Here is a 22,302-nt window from a genome sequence, read left to right as displayed (position 1 = left end):
ACCAATCCGCCACATAGAAACTAAAAACAAGAGAAAAATATTTCCAATTCCAGATATAATACATTGAATGTATTAAATATTGACGATATCGGCCAATATATCCCACAATATATCTTGTATCCCACATGTGCGATACGAAACACATAGGTAGTGCCTATATATCCCAAAATTTTGATCCAGTGAAAATTTTCAATTTCCAACCCCTTTTTTTTTTTTGTTGAAATTATGTTAAATTAGTGTCAAATGGTTATAAATTCATTGGTTCTTCATTTTTTGCATGAAAAATCATAGAATTTGAGCTATGATTTTGATATCCATTGGTTCTTCACATTCTCCATGATGTTTTTTTTTTAAAAAAAATATAATTTTCCTTCAACTAGCTATCAATTAAGACTAATTTCGCAGTATTTAGAGTATTTGATGAAATGATCATCACATACACTCTAATTTCAAAATTTGTGTAGGTGGTTCGATTTGTGAAAATTTCAAAATTTCCCCAATTTCTGCCAAATTGCTTGCAATGTTGCACTCCAAATATGAAATCAAGCATGTATGAGGGCTGATATACTGATAAGTCCTTATCAATTTTCAAAAAATAAAAAGTATTTTTTGATTAAAAAGTAATAAAATATTGTTTTTCTGAAATTTCCCTTCAACCAGCTATCAATAGAGAGTCTGAGACTAATTTCGAAGTATTTAGGAGTGTTTGACGAAATGATCATCATGTACACTCTAAATATTATGCATTCAATTTGAATATAGTTGCATTAGTTCAGCCGAACAATGTATAGCTTAGGACCCTATATAATTTTTGAGATGTTATGATTTAAAAGTATGTATTAAGGTCTTTGTTAACAATCCATGAAGTTTTATTAAAAAAATTCAACCATTTTCCCAATGTTTCCCCGTGTTTCCCAACAAGTGCGATAAATTATCCAATACAAACGATACATCTTGTGCGATCACCAATATGTATGTGTCCCAAGGATGCGATGTGTAATGTGATATCGATATTTTAAACACTGATACATTTTACATCACTAATAATACAATTTACACAATAATAGTAATAAAACATTAGTTTATTACCTGAGGCTATCTGATTGATTGCCCTTTGTGCAAGTGCATCACAGAAGCTGCCCTAGCCAAGTGCATATATTTTCAACTATGGACGATACGACAAGCATTTATTCTATTGAAAGCATGAAAATAACAAAATTAAAGACCAGTAAGTAAAGACTTCTATAGTTTACTCATTTCATTGAATACCCTTATTTATCCGAGTCAGGCTTTAAACTTTTTATCATATTTTTCAGCCTGACGCAAACCACATCAGCCTCGATATATGATGGAGAATATATGTTTCTTCTATTTAAATAGTATCCTACATTACAATAATGAACTTAGTTAACAATCAAAGACAAGAAGTGCATAATAACAAAGAGTTTACACCTTTCAAAAAAATAAAAATAAAAATAAAAAATAACAAAATGAAACGGAAAAATAACAAAGAGTTTACCAGCTGCATAAAAATGATGGTGAAACTGATGCATCCAACGCTTGTTGATCATCTTCCAGGAATCTAAATAGTGTTTACAATCCTGACGAATTGCAAGCTTCACCTTTCTAACTTTTTAAAACTGTCACTATTCATTCCAATATTCAACTGAAAAAAAAAAGAATAAAAATATAAAAAGGCATTCAAACAAGCATCTAATGCACGTGATTGTATATACAATCATTGTACATGTATTCCAACCATAAACCATAGAATTTGAAGAAAAGAACTATTTTTTCTCATTTTTTGAAATTGTCACTATTCATACAATATTCAATCGAAATTAAAATAATTCAATTAAAAAAACAACTGATTTAATGCATGTTATTGTCTTTGCAAACATACTACATGTAGTTGATCAATAAAAAATCAAACATCGAAAAATTACATATTTTTTGTTAAAAATAGGATATTTATGAAAAAAAAAAAAAAAAAACAAATTGACCATAAATTTAGCATGATATGGTCGATTTGGTGTTGTCATTGTCAATTTCAGTGTTTCTGTCGTTTGTGTAAAGATGAAAAGAGAGAGAGAGAGAGAGAGAGAGAGAGAGAGAGAGAGAGAGAGAGAGAGAGAGAGAGAAGAAGAAGAAGAAGAAGAAGAAAAGATTTGGGTTAGAGTTGCCCATTCCAAAATTGCCACTACTACATTAAATACAATGACTAGCATGTCCAAAGACTAAAAAGATTAACAATTATGTAGGCTGTAGGCCCACAACCATAACCTTTAACAATTTCCAACTACAAATCACAAAAAAAAAAGGGATATTTACACCACCCTATATTATATATATATATATATATATGGATCGTTACATGGATCTGACCGTTCCAGCCAGAATTTCTTGGGGTGCCCATTGTGACCCCATATCATATAATGGCGCCACCATTATAGATACGTATTGTCCGTTACAGGATACCTTGGCTGCAACTATCAATTGTTGAACTAAGAATAACCGATCGATTATGAGAACTAAAAATATTATCTAACATCACTTTTCGGCTACTTTCTTTTTCTGAAGCAAAGCGAAGAATGTCCCATGGTGTTCCTGACTGAGAATCTTAGCACGAATGCTCATGGTCAGAATTGACCCAGCAAGAAGATCAAAGATATATTTTTCTTCAATCTCAATCCAAGGCTCTGGAGCACAACATGAATGAGTTGGTCTATAGTGTCTCAACTTAAACCACATCTCTGTAAGGGCCACAAAGTAGTTTGTTCAAGACCTTTTCCCTGATGAAAATTTTCAATCTTGCAGACCAACATTCTTTGCTGAGAACAAGCAGCAGCAACAGTCCCGAGTCTCTTTCACTCTCTTGCAATACATGAACTTGTCATTAATATTAATCTTTATGGAATGAAGCAACCACCCCATTATCATCATGTTATTTGCTTCCCAATCAGCATAAATAGGATCAGATTCTTAGGTCTTGGGAAATTCCCATCATGGTTTCCAAGCTTTTTATGGCATCCGATGAACATACGGGCAGATGTGGACCAATTTATATGTTTCCACCATCAAATTTGGTGGTAGTAATCTGCCAACTAGGATTATCATTCATGGCTGGTACATTTCCAACTCTTGACATCATTGAGCTAAGATATCACTCGCCCATGAAGAGATACTTTCCATGGGCGAATCAAGGGGTTTTGATGGGGGAAGCAAGAGGAAATCAACGGATTAAGTGGTTGTCCGTACGATCAGCCTAGGGGCTCGCACGTGTGGGTCGTTAGTTAGGGTTATGGGGTCTTCAATGGTTGATTTCGGTTGGGGTTGAAGTTGGATGATGAAAAGTTGAAGAAAAAGATGATTTGGATGGTCTTGGATAGGAAGGAAAGAAGATATATGAAGTTTTTGGAAAAATACATCTTTTGGATAGAAAAGAAGAGAGAATGAAGATTATAAATGGAAGCCTCACACCTTCGTTGAATGGGGAATGGAATCACACCACACCCAAGCTCCAAATCACATGGTGTATTCTTCTAATCACATGAAGAAGAGAAAACACAACTCTTTTTTTCTTCTTCAAAATAATGGCATTAGGGCTCCACACACCCATCTTTCTCTTGTATAGTCTCAGAAAAGACCTTTTACAAAAAGACGCTTAATAAATTAAAAGTTGTTCATAACTCTCTAATCTCAATACAAATATAAAGCATATAAAAAATAACGAAGCGTGTAAACAATATAAAGAACTAAACTATTTCGTGACCTAAGAGGGTCCATAATCAAAATGTCCAATGATGATGATTCAACGGTCTGATCATCGTTTTCACTCGATCCAACGGTCCAATGCGTCTATCAAGCTCCTATAGGCAACCCATGTGCATCTTCCTAGTGCAGGGTCTTTAAAGATGCACGAACATGCACGTGGGGTCTTCAACATGGCTAAGAATATGAATTGGGCCAAGTGGGCCCCATGTAATGGTCTAGCCATAAGGAGACTGGCTCAACCCTTCTCTGGTATGGTGCTTGGATGTCCTCATCAGAATTGGGTTTCTACTTTTGTAGAGTTGCGATGAGTAGTCAGTTTAGTGACTAGTGAGTTGTGGTCATTGTTAACTCGTGTTGTTGTGTTCATTTGTGACTTTTGAGTAGGAGAAAATGGCTACCTAACCAGGAAGTGAGGATATTAGATGACAACATTGTGAGAGGGTGGGTGATGGGATTCTATAAAATGCAATTACTACGGTAGAGTGATAATTGGAGGAATCACACGACTCAAACAACATTTGTGACATTAAAAGGGCCAACTCGTAGGATGCAACATCATGCCAAAAGAGATAATATAGATGATGTGACAAATTTGGAAGAGTTGAAGGGTGAAAAGGCCATCATGCAGAAGAATGCGTATGATGCTCTTAATGCAGCCTGAAAAGAGGTGTTTGGTCCTAATTATATGGGCATTGTTGAGCACAAGAATGTTAATTCGGTGAGGATTCAAAATAGGATGTCACAATGATTAAGAGAGCTTGCATATTGCTCGTGAAGATGAGTGTCGGCGCATGCTTAAGAGGGGGTCCATATGCAATGTTTTGGGGGGGGGGGGGGGTCACAATAGGAGTGAGCATGGGAGTCAAAGTGGGGTTGGGAATGCGACTAAGAGTGGGTTTAAGGGTGGAAGTGTGGGTGTATTTGATGATTATGGCGTGCCTTTAGTCGACAAGACACTTCAAGAGCTGATGATGTGAATGCGGTGGAGCTCGGGAGACCTTTATGTGATCTAATTCTGTTTAGGAAGAAGATAAAATAGATGTGGACTAAAACTATAGTCGAGAAGCTTGTTACGATAACATCCAAGCTATTCATACAAGGCAACATAGCTCCGAATGTTGTTAACTCCCCCTACTGGCAAGTGGTGATCGATGCAATGACAGAGGCTGGCGAAGGAGTGAAGGCACCCACAACTAAAGAGATTAGGGGGATATTGATACATACACAATATTAATATGTGAAGGGCCTTTAAACCCATAATGTCGCCCAAAGGATGTGCAATGATTGGACTTGCCACACTAGACATAGCATGATCAATTTCATGGTATATTGCCAATTCGGGAATGGTGTTCCACAAATCAGTTGATGCATCGATACGTATTGCACGTATCGACGATATCGACCCTTTTATAATGACGATCAATATATCGTCAATACATTGCGATATATTGTAATATTGTGAACAATATAGGGGAGTTTTTCAATTCCCTTCTATTTCATATTGGCGGAGAGCAACATCGATAGCATCGGCCGATACTATCGATATTTAAACATTTGATTTTAGCCCAACCACTAACACATACTTTATATTTGAGAGTAAAAAGCCATGCATATATAAATAAAATGTGTGTCTTTGCGCTCTTCCTCAATCTAGAGCATGAATGTTTATCTTCCTGGCTTGCAAAACATGTGGTTCAAGTGATAACGACTAGTGTCTTTGGTTAAAAATCAGCAAGTTGGCTAATAAATTTCTGATAGGATAGGTAAACTTCCTTCGAGATAACCTTATCATGGATAAAGTGGCAATCAACTTTGATAAGCTTGCCATGTTCATGATAGATGGGGTTAGAGGAGATGTGGATTGCGACTATATTATCACAACGAAGAGTCATGGGAGGTGCGATAGGAAGTCCCAACTCAGTCAACGAAGTGTTCAACCAAAGGAGTTCATAAATGTTGTGAGGCATAGCCTGACACTCCACCTCAACACTGGGAATTGCCACAACAAATTATTTCTTTCTTTCTGAGGTAACTAAGTTGCCCCTAACCAAAGTGTAGTAACCATTAGTAGACCGATGATCAAAAGGTGACTCAGCTCAATCTGTGTCAATATAGACTTTCAATGCGAGGATGCTTATGTTTGGAATAAAGAATGCTGCCGCTGGGAGAGCCCTTCAAAAACTTGAGAATACGGTGGACAACATCAAGATGACCAAAAAGTGAGGCATGCATAAATTGGCTAACCACATTGACTGCGTAGGCAATATCAGAACTTGTGATTGTTAAATAAGTGCGTTTGCCAACCAAGCGCTGATTTACAAAATACATGTTGTCCCATAAGAGCATCTAAAACTGTACATCACATCAATAATAATAATCGTATTCTCCACACAGATATTCATTCACAAGCACACATGATCTCCTATAGTTTCTAAAATATAGGAATAACTTACATGCTCTATAAGGTTGATAAACTTTTCATAATGTTAGTTCAAAAAAGTTATAATTTCGTACGTTCCTGCTCAGCACCATACTTGGAGGATTTTATTCTTATTTTTGAGTTCTTATCTCTTATACTCATTTATGGTGTTCTTATGAATCCTATTATTCTTCATCGGTTAATTTCTTTCGTTCTCATTTTTATTTCTCTAATATCATGTATTAATATGGTATCAGAGCGGGATTCGGGTAACTTCATCATACTATCATCTTCATCTTCACAACATCAACATGCCACTATCATCACAATGCCATGATCTCCATGCCAACACTACAATCCATATGTCATCTAAACGCCATCCATTCTTCATCTAGGCATTGTCTAAACGATGTTATCTTCTTATAGTTTGATGCCATGGCATGATCCATTCCATGATGACTGGGAAAAGTGATAATCTAACGGGTAATACCATGTCACCTGTTGTAGATGATCTATCCCATGATGACCAGGAAAGAGATAATCTAGTACTGATTTCTTGAAGCATGCTATAGATGAACCATTCTCTGTTGACAGGGAAAGCAATAATCTAGCAGTGATGTCACAACATATGCTGTAAATGAACCATCCCATGTTGATAGGGAAAGTGATGATCTGACAGTGATGTCATGGCGCCTGCGGTAGATGATGCATTCCATGGCCATGAAAGTGATAATCTAACAGTGATGCCTTAGTATTTGCTATAGATGACCTATCGTACGATGACTTGGGAAGCAATAATCTTACACTGATTTCATGGCACCCACTGTAGATGATCAATCCCATGATGATTGGGGAAAAAAAAACATTTAATAGTGGTCTGATGTTTACTCGTCTTCGTGATACTTAAGATAGTTGGGCCTTTGGGACATCATGCTCAAGCTTAAGTGGGAGTGGTTAGAAGTCCTAAAGAGTCATAGTGTATCTCCTTTTGAATAGTTTTGTTTATTGTTTTCATATGTTGTCTGTATTGTTTGCTTTTCATTGTTCATTTTGATTTGTTGTTATTGTTACCACATGATTGAAATGATGAGCTTAATTTTTCATTTGTCAAGCTGTGATAGTAGTTTTGGGATTGAAAGTTTCTCATTTTTAATCTTATTGGTATTTTGGACCTCCATTCTTCAATTTTTGTGTATATCCAATGAATGTTTAGATAAATTTCTCAAGGACTGAAAACACTTTTTGGGATTGGAAATTTCTTTGACAAGGAGTTAAGCTTCTAGATAACTTTTTTCAAAGTAAAAATAAAAATAAAGAAGAAATAGTTTGACAGATATCTTAGTTTCTCCAAGGGTAGTTAAGAATTGCATATGAGTAATTGGTAGCTAGTGCTATTCATCAAGCTCACTACTCTTTTATGTTTTTGTTAGGTGCGGTGGGGTCATGGGTAAATATGCAGCTGGTGAACTCAAGCCTCCAACAACTGGTTAGTGGAATTCTCCATAATATGTGTAAATGTGATTTGTATTCACTTTTTGAATGACATTTTCAGAGTTCAACGTACTATTTGTCTGGTTCAGCCTAATCGTTGTGTTGATGGATCTGAATCCACTAGAAAGATGAATATAAAGAAGAGAAGAGCCAGAGGATTTGAGTTGAACGGTTTGAAACTTATTACTTGCATCTCTCAATAGAGACAGCCATGCTTATATAAAAATGAATACATCCTACGGATAGGAATCTTGAACTGTTACAGATGAGAATAAGTCTAATAAGCATTTTTACAAGTTATAATACATTGTGGGAGTACAGAATACAAGTGACCCATGCACCAACAATAGGTAATGTACTCTGTAGGTATAGGTACAACCGTACAAGTGTATTCCTTAAACACTCTCCCTCAAGATGGAGCTAGATATTAATCATGCCCAGCTTTTCTATAATATGGAGGAGTTGTGCCTTGGGGAGAGATTTAGTGAACACATAAACCAGTTGGTCCTTAGATCTAAAATATGGAGTGACAACATCTTTCGTGGAAAATTTTTCTTTGTGCAATAAAGTGACACTCAACTTTGATGTGTTTAGTCCGTTCATGGAAAACAAGATCCAAGGAGTTATGTATGGCAGCTTGATTGCCCCATCCCATTACCAAAGGTTCATGGACCGAAAACCCTAATTCTGCCACCAACTCCTTTAGCCATAATAATTCACAGGTGGTGTGATGGGGACATCATGCGCACACGCGCACTCACGCCGCCCCCCCTATGCACGTACGTATGCAGAAGGAGGACCCCACCATCGATCTGGCTCGATGACGACGTCTAGAGAGGGCCTCCTAGCTAGAAGACAAGTTTTGGTTCAGAAAAGTGGCCCGATAGTCAAGAAAAGCCCACCATGGGATCTCATGATCGTGGCCCACTCATCGGATTGGTTTTATATTTTAGGTTTTGCTTATTGTTATTATTTAGAACATCGTGAACGCTTTAGATTTTCTCGTTTGATTTTTATTTTAGTTTACTTAATCGCCAAGTAATAGGTGTCGCACATGGTGCGAGTTTTTGGGTATAGGGTTCTCCCTATAAATAGGCACCCCTTGTAGTTCTTTTCATTCATTGAAGTTAATAAAAAAATTCCTGCTTTATTTTTCTGCTCTCTTCGTGAGTTGTGGAAGAATTCAAAAGTGGGTGCGAAGCCCTCCCTTTTCGAAGGGCTAACTACCGTGGTGCGAAGCCACATCGATCCCAATTCACCCCCATCTTCCATCATTTTTTTTTCCATCTTCCCCCACCATCCGTACTTTGAATTTGTCCTTTTGTTGCATCAGATTTCTTCATTGAAGCAGGTTTCCAGATTTCGGCCCGCAGGCGAGCTAAAACTTCGGCGGAGCACCACACACAAACCGTACATCGGATCGAGCTGAAATTTGGAGGTTTTGGAGTCCATCCCTGGCCGACCAGGGCCAAGGTGGCCTTTTTCTGAATAGTGGGCCCCACACACGTGCGGCCGGGATCACACACACGTCCATCTGGACCATTGTTGCTGTCCACACGCGGGATCATCTTTTGGTTCAGGTTTTTATCTTCTTTTATCCTCTCATAGCCGTTTTTTTCATGAATCCTAACCCTATATTACATGATCCCTAATTGATTTGCCCCTTTTTATCACCTTAGGGTTTCTTGAATTGAAATTAGGGAATCCCTTGGATTAGGGACTGATTTTTATGCATGAGTAGTTGATTTTATTTCCCTTTGACATTGTTTGGTTTATAATTTTATTGGTCCAGTCCTAGCCTGTGTCGGCTTGGACCAGCATAGATTCCCCTTTAATTGAATGTTTGGATTTTCATGTGGGATGTGGAATTTGTGTGATTGTTTTTGAATTGGTGTGATCTAAGCCTGCAATCTTGTATATCATATTTAATTTTCCATGTCCTGCATCAAATTTGGTATCAAAGCCTAGGGTTCTTGTAGGGGAATTCACAACATATTTAGGGTTTAGTTTGAGTCCTTCATGCATTCAGTCCATCATATATAGCTGAATTTTAGCAACAGTGTGTAGTCTCCTTCATATAGAGTCTCGTAGGGTCATTTAGTTTTTAGACGCATATAGTTGTCATAGAAGATCTTTAGGTTGAGCAAGTCACTATATGCCCACATGTACAGGTCGCAGTTTCGGTTTGCACCCTACACTAAACATGGAACAATTGCAAGAGTCACTAAACAAGATATCTCAGACGTTGGAGTCTATGATTAAGCGCTTGGAAATGGACCAATGCTGTGAACAGCTTGATGTACACATTACTCGACTAAAGACCATCGCTAGGACAAACCCCACCATTGGGGTAAATGTCCAATCTCAAGCAAGTGGCCTGGAGGATACACTAATGAATGGAGTTGGTCAAGGAATCAATTATGGGTGTGCACCCGGACACCCACCCCATGAGAGACATAAAGACCACTATTTTGAGGGGTACAACATGTGTGGCCTTGTGGCTGGAGAGAGTGCACCAGCGGCTAGTGTAGAGTTACCCACTGAGGCCATTCCGGTAATGGATGAGTTACGTGATATCTTTCCTGATGATCTACCGGATGAGTCCCCTAGGAAGGATATAGAGCACACCAGAACATAGGACACCGTAATACCTACAACCGAGTTTACGTTGAATAAGTTTGTCGATAGGTCCACAGGTCTAAGTCCTTGTGAAGTCGTTACTGATTATAAACCTAGGAAACTTATTAATCTTGTCCCTATGTCACTGTCCCATAGGCCGTCAGAGTCTGCAGAGTCATTTGCGCATCACACTCATTCATGGCATCAAGAAATCAGGCAGAAGATCATGACTAATAATGAACATTGCACATTTTATACAGACCAGTATAAATGTTTCAAAGGATTCAATATTGGGGACTCTGTGATGGTCTGCATCAGGCCCAAGCGGTATCCTTCGAGGGCCGTTTGTAAGTTACATGCGTGTAGCGCTGGACCCGTCAAAATTATAAAACGAAACGGTCTCAATGTGTATGAGATAGATCTTCCACCTTCCATGGGAATTAGTTTCACATCTGATGTGGAGGATTTAGTTACTTTTCAGGGGACCACCGATACTTTGTTCGGCCCTTCGCCCACCCATCCTGATTCTCCATATTTATCCCTTGAACCATGGCCCATTCTCAACCCATTTTTCCAACTTCTACGTCCCATACCTACCCGTCCCGACCCATTTTCTCAGCCTCTACCTCCCATATCTATCCTTCCTAACCCATATTTTCAGCCTCTACGTCCCATACCTACCCTTCCCGACCCATTTTCTCAACCTCTACCTCTCATATCCACTCTTTCTGACCTTTCTTTCCAGCCTCTACCTCCCATACCTACCTTTCTCGATCCATTTTCCCAACCTCTACGTTCCATACCTACCCGTCTTGACCCATTTTCCCAACCTCTACCTTCCATACCTATCATTCCCGACTCATTTTCCCAGCCTCTATCTCCCATACCTAACCTTCACACACCCAAAAAGGAAATAGAGGATATCCAGGACCATCAGATAGTTTCAACGTCGGACGGCGGGTTTCAGAAGTACGTGGTTAAATGGAAGTTACGCCCAGCTTCAGGCAACACGTGGCTCACCGAGGAGCTTCAGAGACTTGATCCCGACATCCTAGAGCGGTTCAAGAGTTTTATTTCTCCAGTGGCGAAATCTTTACATAGGGAGAATTGATGGGGACATCACGCGCACACGCGCACTCACGCCACCCCCTACGCACGTACGTACGTAGAAGGAGGACCCCACCATCGATTTGCCTCGATGACGACATCCAGGGAGGGCCTCCTAGCTAGAAGTCAAGTTTTGGTTCAGAAAAGTGGCCCGATAGTCAAGAAAAGCCCACAATGGGATCTCATGATCGTGACCCACTCGTTAGATTGGTTTTATATTTTAGGTTTTGCTTATTGTTATTATTTAGAACATCGTGAATGCTTTAGATTTCCTTGTTTGATTTTTATTTTAGTTTACTTTATTGCTAAGTAAAAGGTGTCGCACATGGTGCGAGTTTTTGGGTATAGGGTTTTCCCTATAAATAGGCACCCCTTGTAGTTCCTTTCATTCATTGAAGTTAATAAAAAATTCTTACTTTATTTTTCTGCTCTCTTCGTGAGTTGTAGAAGAATTCAAAAGTGGGTGCAAAGCCCTCCCTTTTTGAAGGGCTAATTACCATGGTGCGAAGCCACATCGATCCCAATTCACCCCCATCTTCTATCATTTTTTTCCATCTTCCCCCAACATCCGTACTTCGAATTTGTCCTTTTGTTGCATCAGATTTCTTCATTATAGCAGGTTTCCAGATTTCGGCCCGCAGGCGAGCTAAAACTTCGGTGGAGCACCGCGCACAAACCATACATTGGATCAAGCTGAGATTTGGAGGTTTTAGAGTCCATCCCTGGTCGACCAGGGCCAAGGTGGCCTTTTTCTGAATAGTGGGCCCCACACACGTGCGGCCGGGATCACACACACGTTCGTCTGGACCATTGTTGCTGTCCACACGCGGGATCATCTTTTGGTTCAGGTTTTTATCTTCTTTTATCCTCTCATAGCCGTTTTTTTCATGAATCCTAACCCTATATTACATGATCCCTAATTGATTTGCCCCTTTTTATCACCTTAGGGTTTCTTGAATTGAAATTAGGGAATCCCTTGGATTAGGGACTGATTTTTATGCATGAGTAGTTGATTTTATTTCCCTTTGACATTGTTTGGTTTATAATTTTATTGGTCCAGTCCTAGCCTGTGTCGGCTTGGACCAGCATAGATTCCCCTTTAATTGAATGTTTGGATTTTCATGTGGGATGTGGAATTTGTGTGATTGTTTTTGAATTGGTGTGATCTAAGCCTGCAATCTTGTATATCATATTTAATTTTCCATGTCCTGCATCATGGTGTGAGTGATTGCACAATATTAAGCTTTAGCATTGGATCCAACAACAACTGGCTTTTTCTTTCCTTCCCAAACAAGATTTCCGCTAACAAGTGCACAACAGCCGGAGATAGACCATCCATTGTCTATACTTCCTACCCAATCTACATATGAGAATGTAGTAACCAATGTTTTAAATATCAACGATATTGGCCGATATATCCCACTAGTGTGATATGAAACGCACAGATAGTGCTGATATATCCTACATGTTCGATTCAATGAGCATTTTCAATTTCCGATCCTTTTTTTTTATATTGAAATTATGTTAAATCAGTGTCAAATGGTTACAAATCCATTGGTTCTTCATGTTTTGCATGAAAAATCATGGAGTTGGAGCTTTAATTTCGATATCCGTTAGTTCTTCATGTTCACCATGTTTTTTTTTTTTCGAAATTTTCCTTCAACCAGCTGTCAATTGAGACTAATTTCAAAGTATTTAGGAGTATTTGATGAAATGATCATCACATATACTCTAATTTCGAAATTTGAGCGTAGGTGGTCCGATTTGGGAAACTTTGGGGAAATTTTGAAATCTCCCAATTTCTTCCAAATTGCTTTCAATGTTTCACTCCAAACACGAAATCAAACATATACAGGGGTTGATCTGCTGATTCTTTAAGTCCTTGTCAATTTTCAAAAAATAAAAATTATTTTTTAATTAAAATTTTTAAAAATAATATATATTTGAAATTTCCCTTCAACCAGCTGTCAATTGTGACTAATTTCGAAGTATTTAGGAGTGTTTGATGAAATGATCATCACATACACTCTACATGTTATGCATTGAATTTGAATATGGTTGCATTAGTTCAGTCAGACAACACATAACTTAGGACCCTATACAAAGGAAACATATTCTATGCACTTCTTTTTTGAGATGTTATGATTTAAGTGTGTGTTAAGGTCTTTTTTTAACAATCCCTGAAGTTTCATTGAAAAATTCGACCATTTTCCCAATGTTTCCCCATATTTCCCAAAAAATGCGATAAATTACCTGATAGAAACGATATTATCCCGTGCGATAACCGAAACATATCTGTATCCCAAGGGTGCAATACGTAACCCAATACTGATATTTCAAACATTGGTAGTAACAAGTAAAGGCCCATGATTTTAGTAGAGAATTCATCATCCTAGTGAGCCTTTTATGTAGCAAAGTATTTGTTTTGCAGTGTCCAAAAGAGTTATATTTGGAGCATGCATAAATGGCTAATGACAACAACAACATGAGCAATATCTAGTTGGGTGATTGTCAAATAAATTAATTTTCCAAGATTTGTTGGAAAGTGTGAGACTCAGAAAGAAGATCACCATCCTCCAATCAAATTTAACAGTTGAATTGAGAATATCTATGGGTTTGTGGCCTAGGTTGATCATTTTCCAAAGTAAGTTAAAAGCACATTTCCTTTGAGATAGCATGATTCCCTCGCTTGATCGAGCAACTTTAATACCAAGAAAATATTTCAACAAACCAAGATCCTTGATGTCAAAGCATTATTGTAAATGGTCTTTTAATTTCTTGTTATTGATGTCTATTAAATAATCTAACAAAGAGAAAAACGCCAGAGGTTTATATTAAAAGAAGGGCTAGGGCACTCTTACTAGAATAGAGCTCCCAGGTGCACAAGGTGCTACATAATACCTCATGTTAGGACAATGTATTTCAAGGTTGGCATGATTGGCATCAGCATAGGCAACAAACTCAGATGGAGTGGATGCTATAAAGAACAAGGTCCCATCAGGAGTACCTCAAAGATACTGCAAGATCTGATGAACAACTGTAAGATGTGGATATATGAAGATCTGACATGAACCGACTATTTGAACAATATAAGTGATGTTGGGTAAAGTCATGGTAATATAGACCAAGTTGCCAACAATGCGTCAATACAACACCGGTTCAGACTGTTTTATAATACTTGCAAGCAAGCTCAAGTGGCATATCAACAAGCTTAGAATCAGGCAACCAAGCAAGAGCAATCACTTCTGCATATATGAGGTGTCTATCACGTATCCATCAATAGATTACGAAATCTCAATCTGCAGAAATATGAACTAGTCGATCCTTTATTTGGATGGTTGTATGGAGCAAGGATTGTAGCTTAATAATGCCAACTGGTCACTACCAGTAATCAGAGGGTCATCAACATAAACCACTAAAATAAGATACCAATAGAGGAACAACAAACAAATAACGAGGGATTATTGGGGCTAGAAATCATGTTCTTGTTCATGGTACTACATAATCTTTCATACCAATTCGTTGGGGCTTGTTTAAACCCATACAAGCCCTATTTAAGTCGACAAACCATACCATACTTTTCGAGATCTAAACCAGGAGGAGGTGCCTTACGGCCTATCTCACTAAGAGTCCCGTTATGAAGACTATTCTTAACATCCGTTTGAAATATATCCCATGTCTAATTGCTACTAGAGCAATAATTTTACCTACCACAGTACAGTTATCTTAGCAACTGAGAAAAAAGTAGTGTTATAATCCACCCCATGCCCTTGATTAGACCCGAGTTACAAGGTTCGCCTTGTATCCAAAGAGCCATCGAGCTTCAATATGGTCATATAAATTCATTTGCTACCCAAAATAGAGTGGCCATCTTGTAAGGAACAACATCCAAGTATGATTCCTCTCTAGAGCATCCAAGTTCTACTTTCATCGCATGCTACCAACACTGATGTGCAATAACTTAACGATTTCTTGGGCATGGAATAGAACTCAAGGTAGAAAAGAAGGCATAATGGTTATAAGTCAAACAATCAGGAGATCGAGAAATACAGGAAGAACGACATACCAAAGGAGTGGCAGGGCCAGGAACAAGATCCAGCATAGAAAAAATGGTAGATGTGGAAGCACTTGTACCCTGATGGGGACATCACGTGCACACGCGCACTCACGCCGCCCCCCCTACGCACGTACGTACGTAGAAGGAGGACCCCACCATCGATCTGGCTCGATGACGACGTCCAGAGAGGGCCTCCTAGCTAGAAGACAAGTTTTGGTTCAGAAAAGTGGCCCGATAGTCAAGAAAAGCCCACCATGGGATCTCATGATCGTGGCCCACTCATCGGATTGGTTTTATATTTTAGGTTTTGCTTATTGTTATTATTTAGAACATTGTGAACGCTTTAGATTTCCTTATTTGGTTTTTATTTTAGTTTACTTCATCGCCAAGTAATAGGTGTCGCACATGGTGCGAGTTTTGGGTATAGGGTTCTCCCTATAAATAGGCACCCCTTGTAGTTCTTTTCATTGATTGAAGTTAATAAAAAATTCCTGCTTTATTTTTCTGCTCTCTTCGTGAGTTGTGGAAGAATTCAAAAGTGGGTGCGAAGCCCTCCCTTTTCGAAGGGCTAACTACTGTGGTGCGAAGCCACATCGATCCCCATTCACCCCCATCTTCCATCATCTTTTTTTTCCATCTTCCCCCACCATCCGTACTCCGAATTTGTCCTTTTGTTGCATCAGATTTCTTCATTGAAGCAGGTTTCCAGATTTCGGCCCGCAGGCGAGCTGAAACTTCGGCGGAGCACCACGCACAAACCGTACATCGGATCGAGCTGAAATTTGGAGGTTTTGGAGTCCATCCCTGGCTGACCAAGGCCAAGGTGGCCTTTTTCTGAATAGTGGGCCCCACACACGTGCGGCCGGGATCACACGCACGTCCGTTTGGGCCATTGTTGTTGTCCACACGCGGGATCATCTTTTGGCTCAGGTTTTTATCCTCTTTTATCCTCTCATAGTCATTTTTTCATGAATCCTAACCCTATATTACATGATCCCTCATTGATTTGCCCCTTTTTATCACCTTAGGGTTCCTTGAATTGAAATTAGGGAATCCCTTGGATTAGGGACTGATTTTTATGCATGAGTAGTTGATTTTATTTCCCTTTGACATTGTTTGGTTTATAATTTTATTGGTTCAGTCCTAGCCTGTGTCGGCTTGGACCCGCATAGATTCTCCTTTAATTGAATGTTTGGATTTTCATGTGGGATGTGGAATTTGTGTGATTGTTTCTGAATTGGTGTGATCTAAGCCTGCAATCTTGCATATCATATTTAATTTTCTCTGTCCTGCATCATACCCCCTCCAAAATACACCTTAAGCGGTTCCTCAAAATTAGGAAAGGATTGAAGAACAGAAAAATTTTGGTCAACAGGCACGAAAGAATTCGAGGGACTAAAACAAGGAATATTCTCAACAATGACAGTGTTTCTAGATCCATAGAGATGTTAAGCAATTGGATCATAACAATGGTACCACTTTCGCAAATCCTCATAACTTGGAAAAATGTAATGCGTAGAGCGAGGAGATAGCTTATCCCTAAGTTGAGATTTGAATCATAGCAAAACATGTACATCTAAACGCTCAAAGATGAAAATAAGAAGGAAATTTTCCAAACAACTTTTCAATGGGCTAAAACCATCTAAATCATGAGTAGGCATGCAATTAAACAAGTAGGTATCGGTGAGAATGACTTCAGCCCGCATCGAGTATCTAACAGATGGCCATGCTTTCACTCTACACCTCATTGGGTGATGGTACATCTTTTCCACCTAAGATTTGGGCTCCTGATCGAACCCAAGGGCCGACAACCCCAAGTACAGGGCTATGATGCAATAATAACTGAGTGAGACCGAGGTCGAATCCTCAGGGAATGGGGAACATAGAGTAGAACTAATCTAACAATAAAGGTTGGTATGGGCTTTTAATCCAACAATTAAGGAAAGTGTTTTAAAACAAAAATAAAAATAAAAGACTAAAGATTCAGGAATCCACTCATAACAATCACGATATTCAATTTACTGATTCAATGTATATTTCAATTGGGATCGATGTCCTATCCTATCCAATCAGAAGATGATTTTGTTAAACTGATCATGAACACCAATAAGAATATGAATTCAATTGAACGATTCTCTCATGAAGTACTCGGACATCAATTGTATGGAATCGAAAGTATTTAAAGCACCCTTAGGCGACAATAGATCAATCAATTATGTAGATTGAATCCTTCTCTAATTCAGGCTAAACAATTGTTAAATAAAAACATTCATTGTACCCGTAGTGCCTAACAAATCCAGAAATAAACAAATCAAAGACTTTAAAGTAAATCAAATCTATTTCAATCTACTATCATCATTCAAATCAATGTTATTGAATCAAATAAACTAAATATTATAATTGAACTACAAGCTTCATCCCTTAGCCTTAACTAAGAGATTAACCTAGTATGGCTAACATCTTAGAACAAAAACAAAAGAAAAACTAGATTTGAGGGATCAAAGAAGAAAGACGACTTCGTGGAAGCTTCGCCGCCCCTAGGTCTTTCTCCCAAGCCCTAATTCATACTTTGGAAGGCTTAGAACACCCCTTTAAATAGGGAAAATCTGCACCAACTTGGAACCGACATCAAATTTGCGGACTTTTGTTACGCATCGGTCACACCAACGACAGCCTTCAGTTGCAGCCGAACATAATTTCGGTCGCACTGAACCTTTTTTCGGTTGTGGCTGAATTTCTTCAATATTCACATGAAGTCTGTCTCCCTTAGGTTGCACCGAACTCTTTCAATGGCACTGATCATGGTTTCGGTCGGACCTAATGTCTAGCCAAATTATCTTTAAAAATCACTATTTCTTGCTGGACTGTTCTGTGCACATTCGGTCGAACCAACGACAGCCTTCAGTTGCAGCCGAACATAATTTCGGTCGCACTGAACCTTTTTTCGGTTGTGGCTGAATTTCTTCAATATTCACATGAAGTCTGTCTCCCTTAGGTTGCACCGAACTCTTTCAATGGCACCGATCATGGTTTCGGTCGGACCTAATGTCTAGCCAAATTATCTTTAAAAATCACTATTTCTTGCTGGACTGTTCTGTGCACATTCGGTCGAACCAACGACAGCCTTCAGTTGCAGCCAAACATAATTTCGGTCGCACTGAACCTTTTTTCGGTTGTGGCTGAATTTTTTCAATATTCACATGAAGTCTGTCTCCCTTAGGTTGCACCGAACTCTTTCAATGGCACCGATCATGGTTTCGGTCGGACCTAATGTCTAGCCAAATTATCTTTAAAAATCACTATTTCTTGCTGGACTGTTCTGTGCACATTTGGTCGAACCAAACTAACCTCAGGTGGGACCAAACAATCTGTTATTTCTGTTGATGGACTTTGTGATTTCTCTAGCATTTTCTTCATTCTGTCTTTAGTTTTCTTGGATCTTTGGCATGTAAAATCTTCATTTATGTCCTCCAAATCTCCAATTCTTCAGTGTCTTCAACTTTATCTCCTTTTGAGCTCTAAATCCATCCTTTTAAGCAATATTCATCTTTACGTCCAAAATCACATCGCATGTGGAAAACATATATAATTATATCGAATTAACACTTAAATGTTAGGAAAGCTAATGTAACTGAGAGGATAAATATGCAATATTGAAGCGTTTTTAGCCCTAACTGGCTCATATTTAGGCTTCCATCATTATAAGAATTTTGCTACCATGAATTCTTCATGCTATTGATGCTGCCTTATGAGCTCAATCATAAGAGGTTGTTATACATTCAATTCTTCCCCCATGCTTATAAACTTTGAAAAATATTCTCCAAGGGGCTTATTACCTTGTTGGAATGTAAATATTTCTTTAAACAATTAATATGTATGAGAGATGTTTCTGTTAGATGACTGCATCTCTTGTACAATATCCCGCACTTCCTTGTAGTATCAAGAAGCATAATATTTGCAATGATGGATTGTTCCATACTATTCCATAACTATTTCATGATTTCAATGTTCTCTTGAGCCCACTCGTCATATTTATTATCATTTTCATCAAGCTTTGTCAAGGTCAAGTATTTTAACTTCCCTTTACTAGCAAGAAGACTTACACATACTTTGACCACCAAAGATAATATATTCCATTCAACTTTGTAGAGCTTATTTGAGCCCCTAGAAAGTGATATGGACTAATAAAACCAGATTTGTTCTCAATTTTTGTCTCCATCAAAACACAATATCAAATGGATTGAATACACACCACTCTCTAAAATTGGGCTGAAATGTTGTACACTTAAAAGCTTGAATCACATAAGCCGGTACAAACAACACACTTCATGAGACGTGCCAATCAGCCTAACACATCACCATAGGCTAATTACACAATTCGTCACGTCTTCACACCATGAGGATGATACATCCACTGCTTTGTCTTCATGCACAAGCCATCAACAAGCCTGGCACACAAACATTAGATTCTTTAAAGAACTCTTAGCACAAGAAAAAAGAAAGAGAACAAGAAGAGAAACGGAATGAGGAGAAAATAATTCAAAGAGAAGAAAAAAGGAGAACAAGACTAGCTTGTGATACCATGTAGTTTATGAAAGATGTAAGAGAAAGAGGAGACGAGAGAGGGTTGACAGAGAGAATGGAAAAACAAAAAAGGAGATTAGGGTTGGACATCCCCTCCTTGCTTTTTTTCACTTCAGAACCCCAAAAAAAAGCCCAAAATGCCCCACTTGTTACAAATTGATGCATTCACCCTAGGACTCAAATATGATAAATGAGGCGCATCAATGCTGGAGAAAAGAGGTAAGATGGACCATACAAGTGTACTATCCAGGTTACACTCATCCAAGTAGGTTGTATGATTGTATAGCCAACATGTTCATTAACCTAAACATAACTTCAACTGTTGGAAAGCCTATCTATTTGACTATCATAAGACTAGTCGCGTATATTGTTAGTGCTGCCAGTTTATTCATGCAATCTCTGCACTCGGGTCATTTAGAAGTTGTCTATCGAATCTTGAGATACTTAAAACTATCCCCTGGTTGGGCTTATTGTATTCTAAACATGGTCACTTAAATGTTGAGACATACATAGATGCGGATTGGGCAGGGTCTCAAATGGATCAGTGATCTACTCTTGGCTATTGTCCACTTGTAGATGTAATGTGGTGACTTGGGAAAGTAAAAATAACTTTTGGTGGCTCACGCTAGTGCTGAGGCGAAGTACACATGGAGTTTGTGAACTCCTCTGGTTAAAGACATTGTTGTTAAATATAGGGTTTTTAGTTGTTCTTTGCATGACGCTTGTGAAAACTTGGTTGTCGTTAATATCTTTTTTGATCGAGTATATATTAACCATACCAAGCACATTGAAGTTGATTGCCATTTTTTTCGAGAAAAATGTGACTTAAAAAAAAAAAAGAAAAAAGAAAAGGTGAAGATGTTATATCAGAAGTCTAAAGATCCACTCACTGATTTCTCACTGACGACATTGGCTGGCATCACCTTTTTCGAGTATATGACAAGTTGGGTATGATTGATGTTCATGCTCCAACTTAAGGGAGAATGCAGTGAGATATATGGGTCATGTTCATGTATTGTGTAATAGTCCTGTGGAGTACCATATTATTGTCATATATCACTAAAATAGTGTTAGTCATTAAAACTAACACATGTTATGCCCTAATCTCTCCCTCATCATCATCGAAGCCTTATCCCAATTAATTTAGGTCAGCTACATGAATCTTTTCACTGTTTGACTATATCAAGGGCTAAACCTTCAATTAGATCATAGGTCATCAAGTCATTTCGTACTTCATCCATGTTTGTTTGGGCCTTCCCCTTGCTTTTTAGAGCCTTGTACCAACTCACTCTATCCTAATCGGTTCAGTTCTTGGTCTCCACTGCACATGACCAAACATTCTTAGTCTACTATCCCTTATCTTATTACGTATTGGTATTGTCACACCCCAAATTCGTAACCCGGGCACTGCTACTTCCCAAGTCTTGAATTTGGGTCGCGGCAGCTTCCTCACCACTTACTAGACTTGGTGAACGGGTTGGCGAACTTATCGAACACCAAATCCGGCTCCTGGAAGAGGGATTTTTTTATTTTTTTTTTTGAACGGTTAATCTGATTAGGCGGTTACACATCATATACATGGTATCAACACATACATCCAAGAGATGGACCTATCCTTCCAAGGACGGTCACCCAATATAATCATATAAATCATCCAATATCATACGTAAAGAAGTACAATCCTCTCAACAACTATGAAGGAAACAATAGCAAAACTCCAACAGCTCCTACATGCACCCTGCTACTGAATGCATCATGAAAAAGTTGTGAAATGTCAGTATGAGCAAACCACAACTCAATGAGTCTACGGCGTGCCGAGTGCTCCCATAAAAACATCCAAAACAACATTAGGCATGTTGTCAACTAAGCATGTTATCATAAGTGGGCATGTTATCGACTAAGCATGTTGTTATAGCTAGACATATCATCATAGATGCACAGGTTGCATGGATAAGAAGGTTACCATAAACAAATACATTATCAAAATTCAACGAGCTTTCATGAGTATGTTGCCAATCACGCTTGATGTCATAGGTGGACAGGTTATCATGAACATATCATCGTCAGTGAACAAATTAATACAAATAGTCGGTTTAAATATAAACATATTTCCACAAATAGATGTACTGCCATAGGTTATCAGATGAACTTGTTATCAATGTTAAGCGTACTGCTCAAACGAGTAACCATTAGTCATGAGATTAGCAAGTCATCTTGTACGAGAATTAAATTCTATATTCTAGTATAAGGC

At 38.4% G+C, this 22,302-nt stretch overlaps 1 protein-coding gene across 7 annotated transcripts in view; it reads left to right on the top strand.

Moving 5' to 3' along the window:
• LOC131254255 (protein GIGANTEA-like) overlaps positions 1 to 22,302 on the top strand; it is an 89,219-nt gene that overhangs the window by 47,218 nt on the left and 19,699 nt on the right. For 6 of the 7 annotated variants that reach the window (XM_058255248.1, XM_058255260.1, XM_058255265.1 and 3 more), the window contains one exon: positions 7,624 to 7,679. In XM_058255248.1, coding sequence (XP_058111231.1) covers positions 7,624 to 7,679 — 56 coding nt within the window. Of the gene's footprint in view, positions 1 to 2,693; positions 2,861 to 7,623; positions 7,680 to 22,302 lie in introns of those variants that run through there. The other variant, XM_058255282.1, reaches the window with a different exon arrangement.

Source organism: Magnolia sinica, chromosome 1, assembly GCF_029962835.1.
Source record: "Magnolia sinica isolate HGM2019 chromosome 1, MsV1, whole genome shotgun sequence".
In the NCBI taxonomy this organism is placed as follows: domain Eukaryota; kingdom Viridiplantae; phylum Streptophyta; class Magnoliopsida; order Magnoliales; family Magnoliaceae; genus Magnolia; species Magnolia sinica.
The sequence above is the reverse complement of the archived record's forward strand: the minus strand, read 5'-3'. Positions and strand labels throughout refer to the sequence as shown.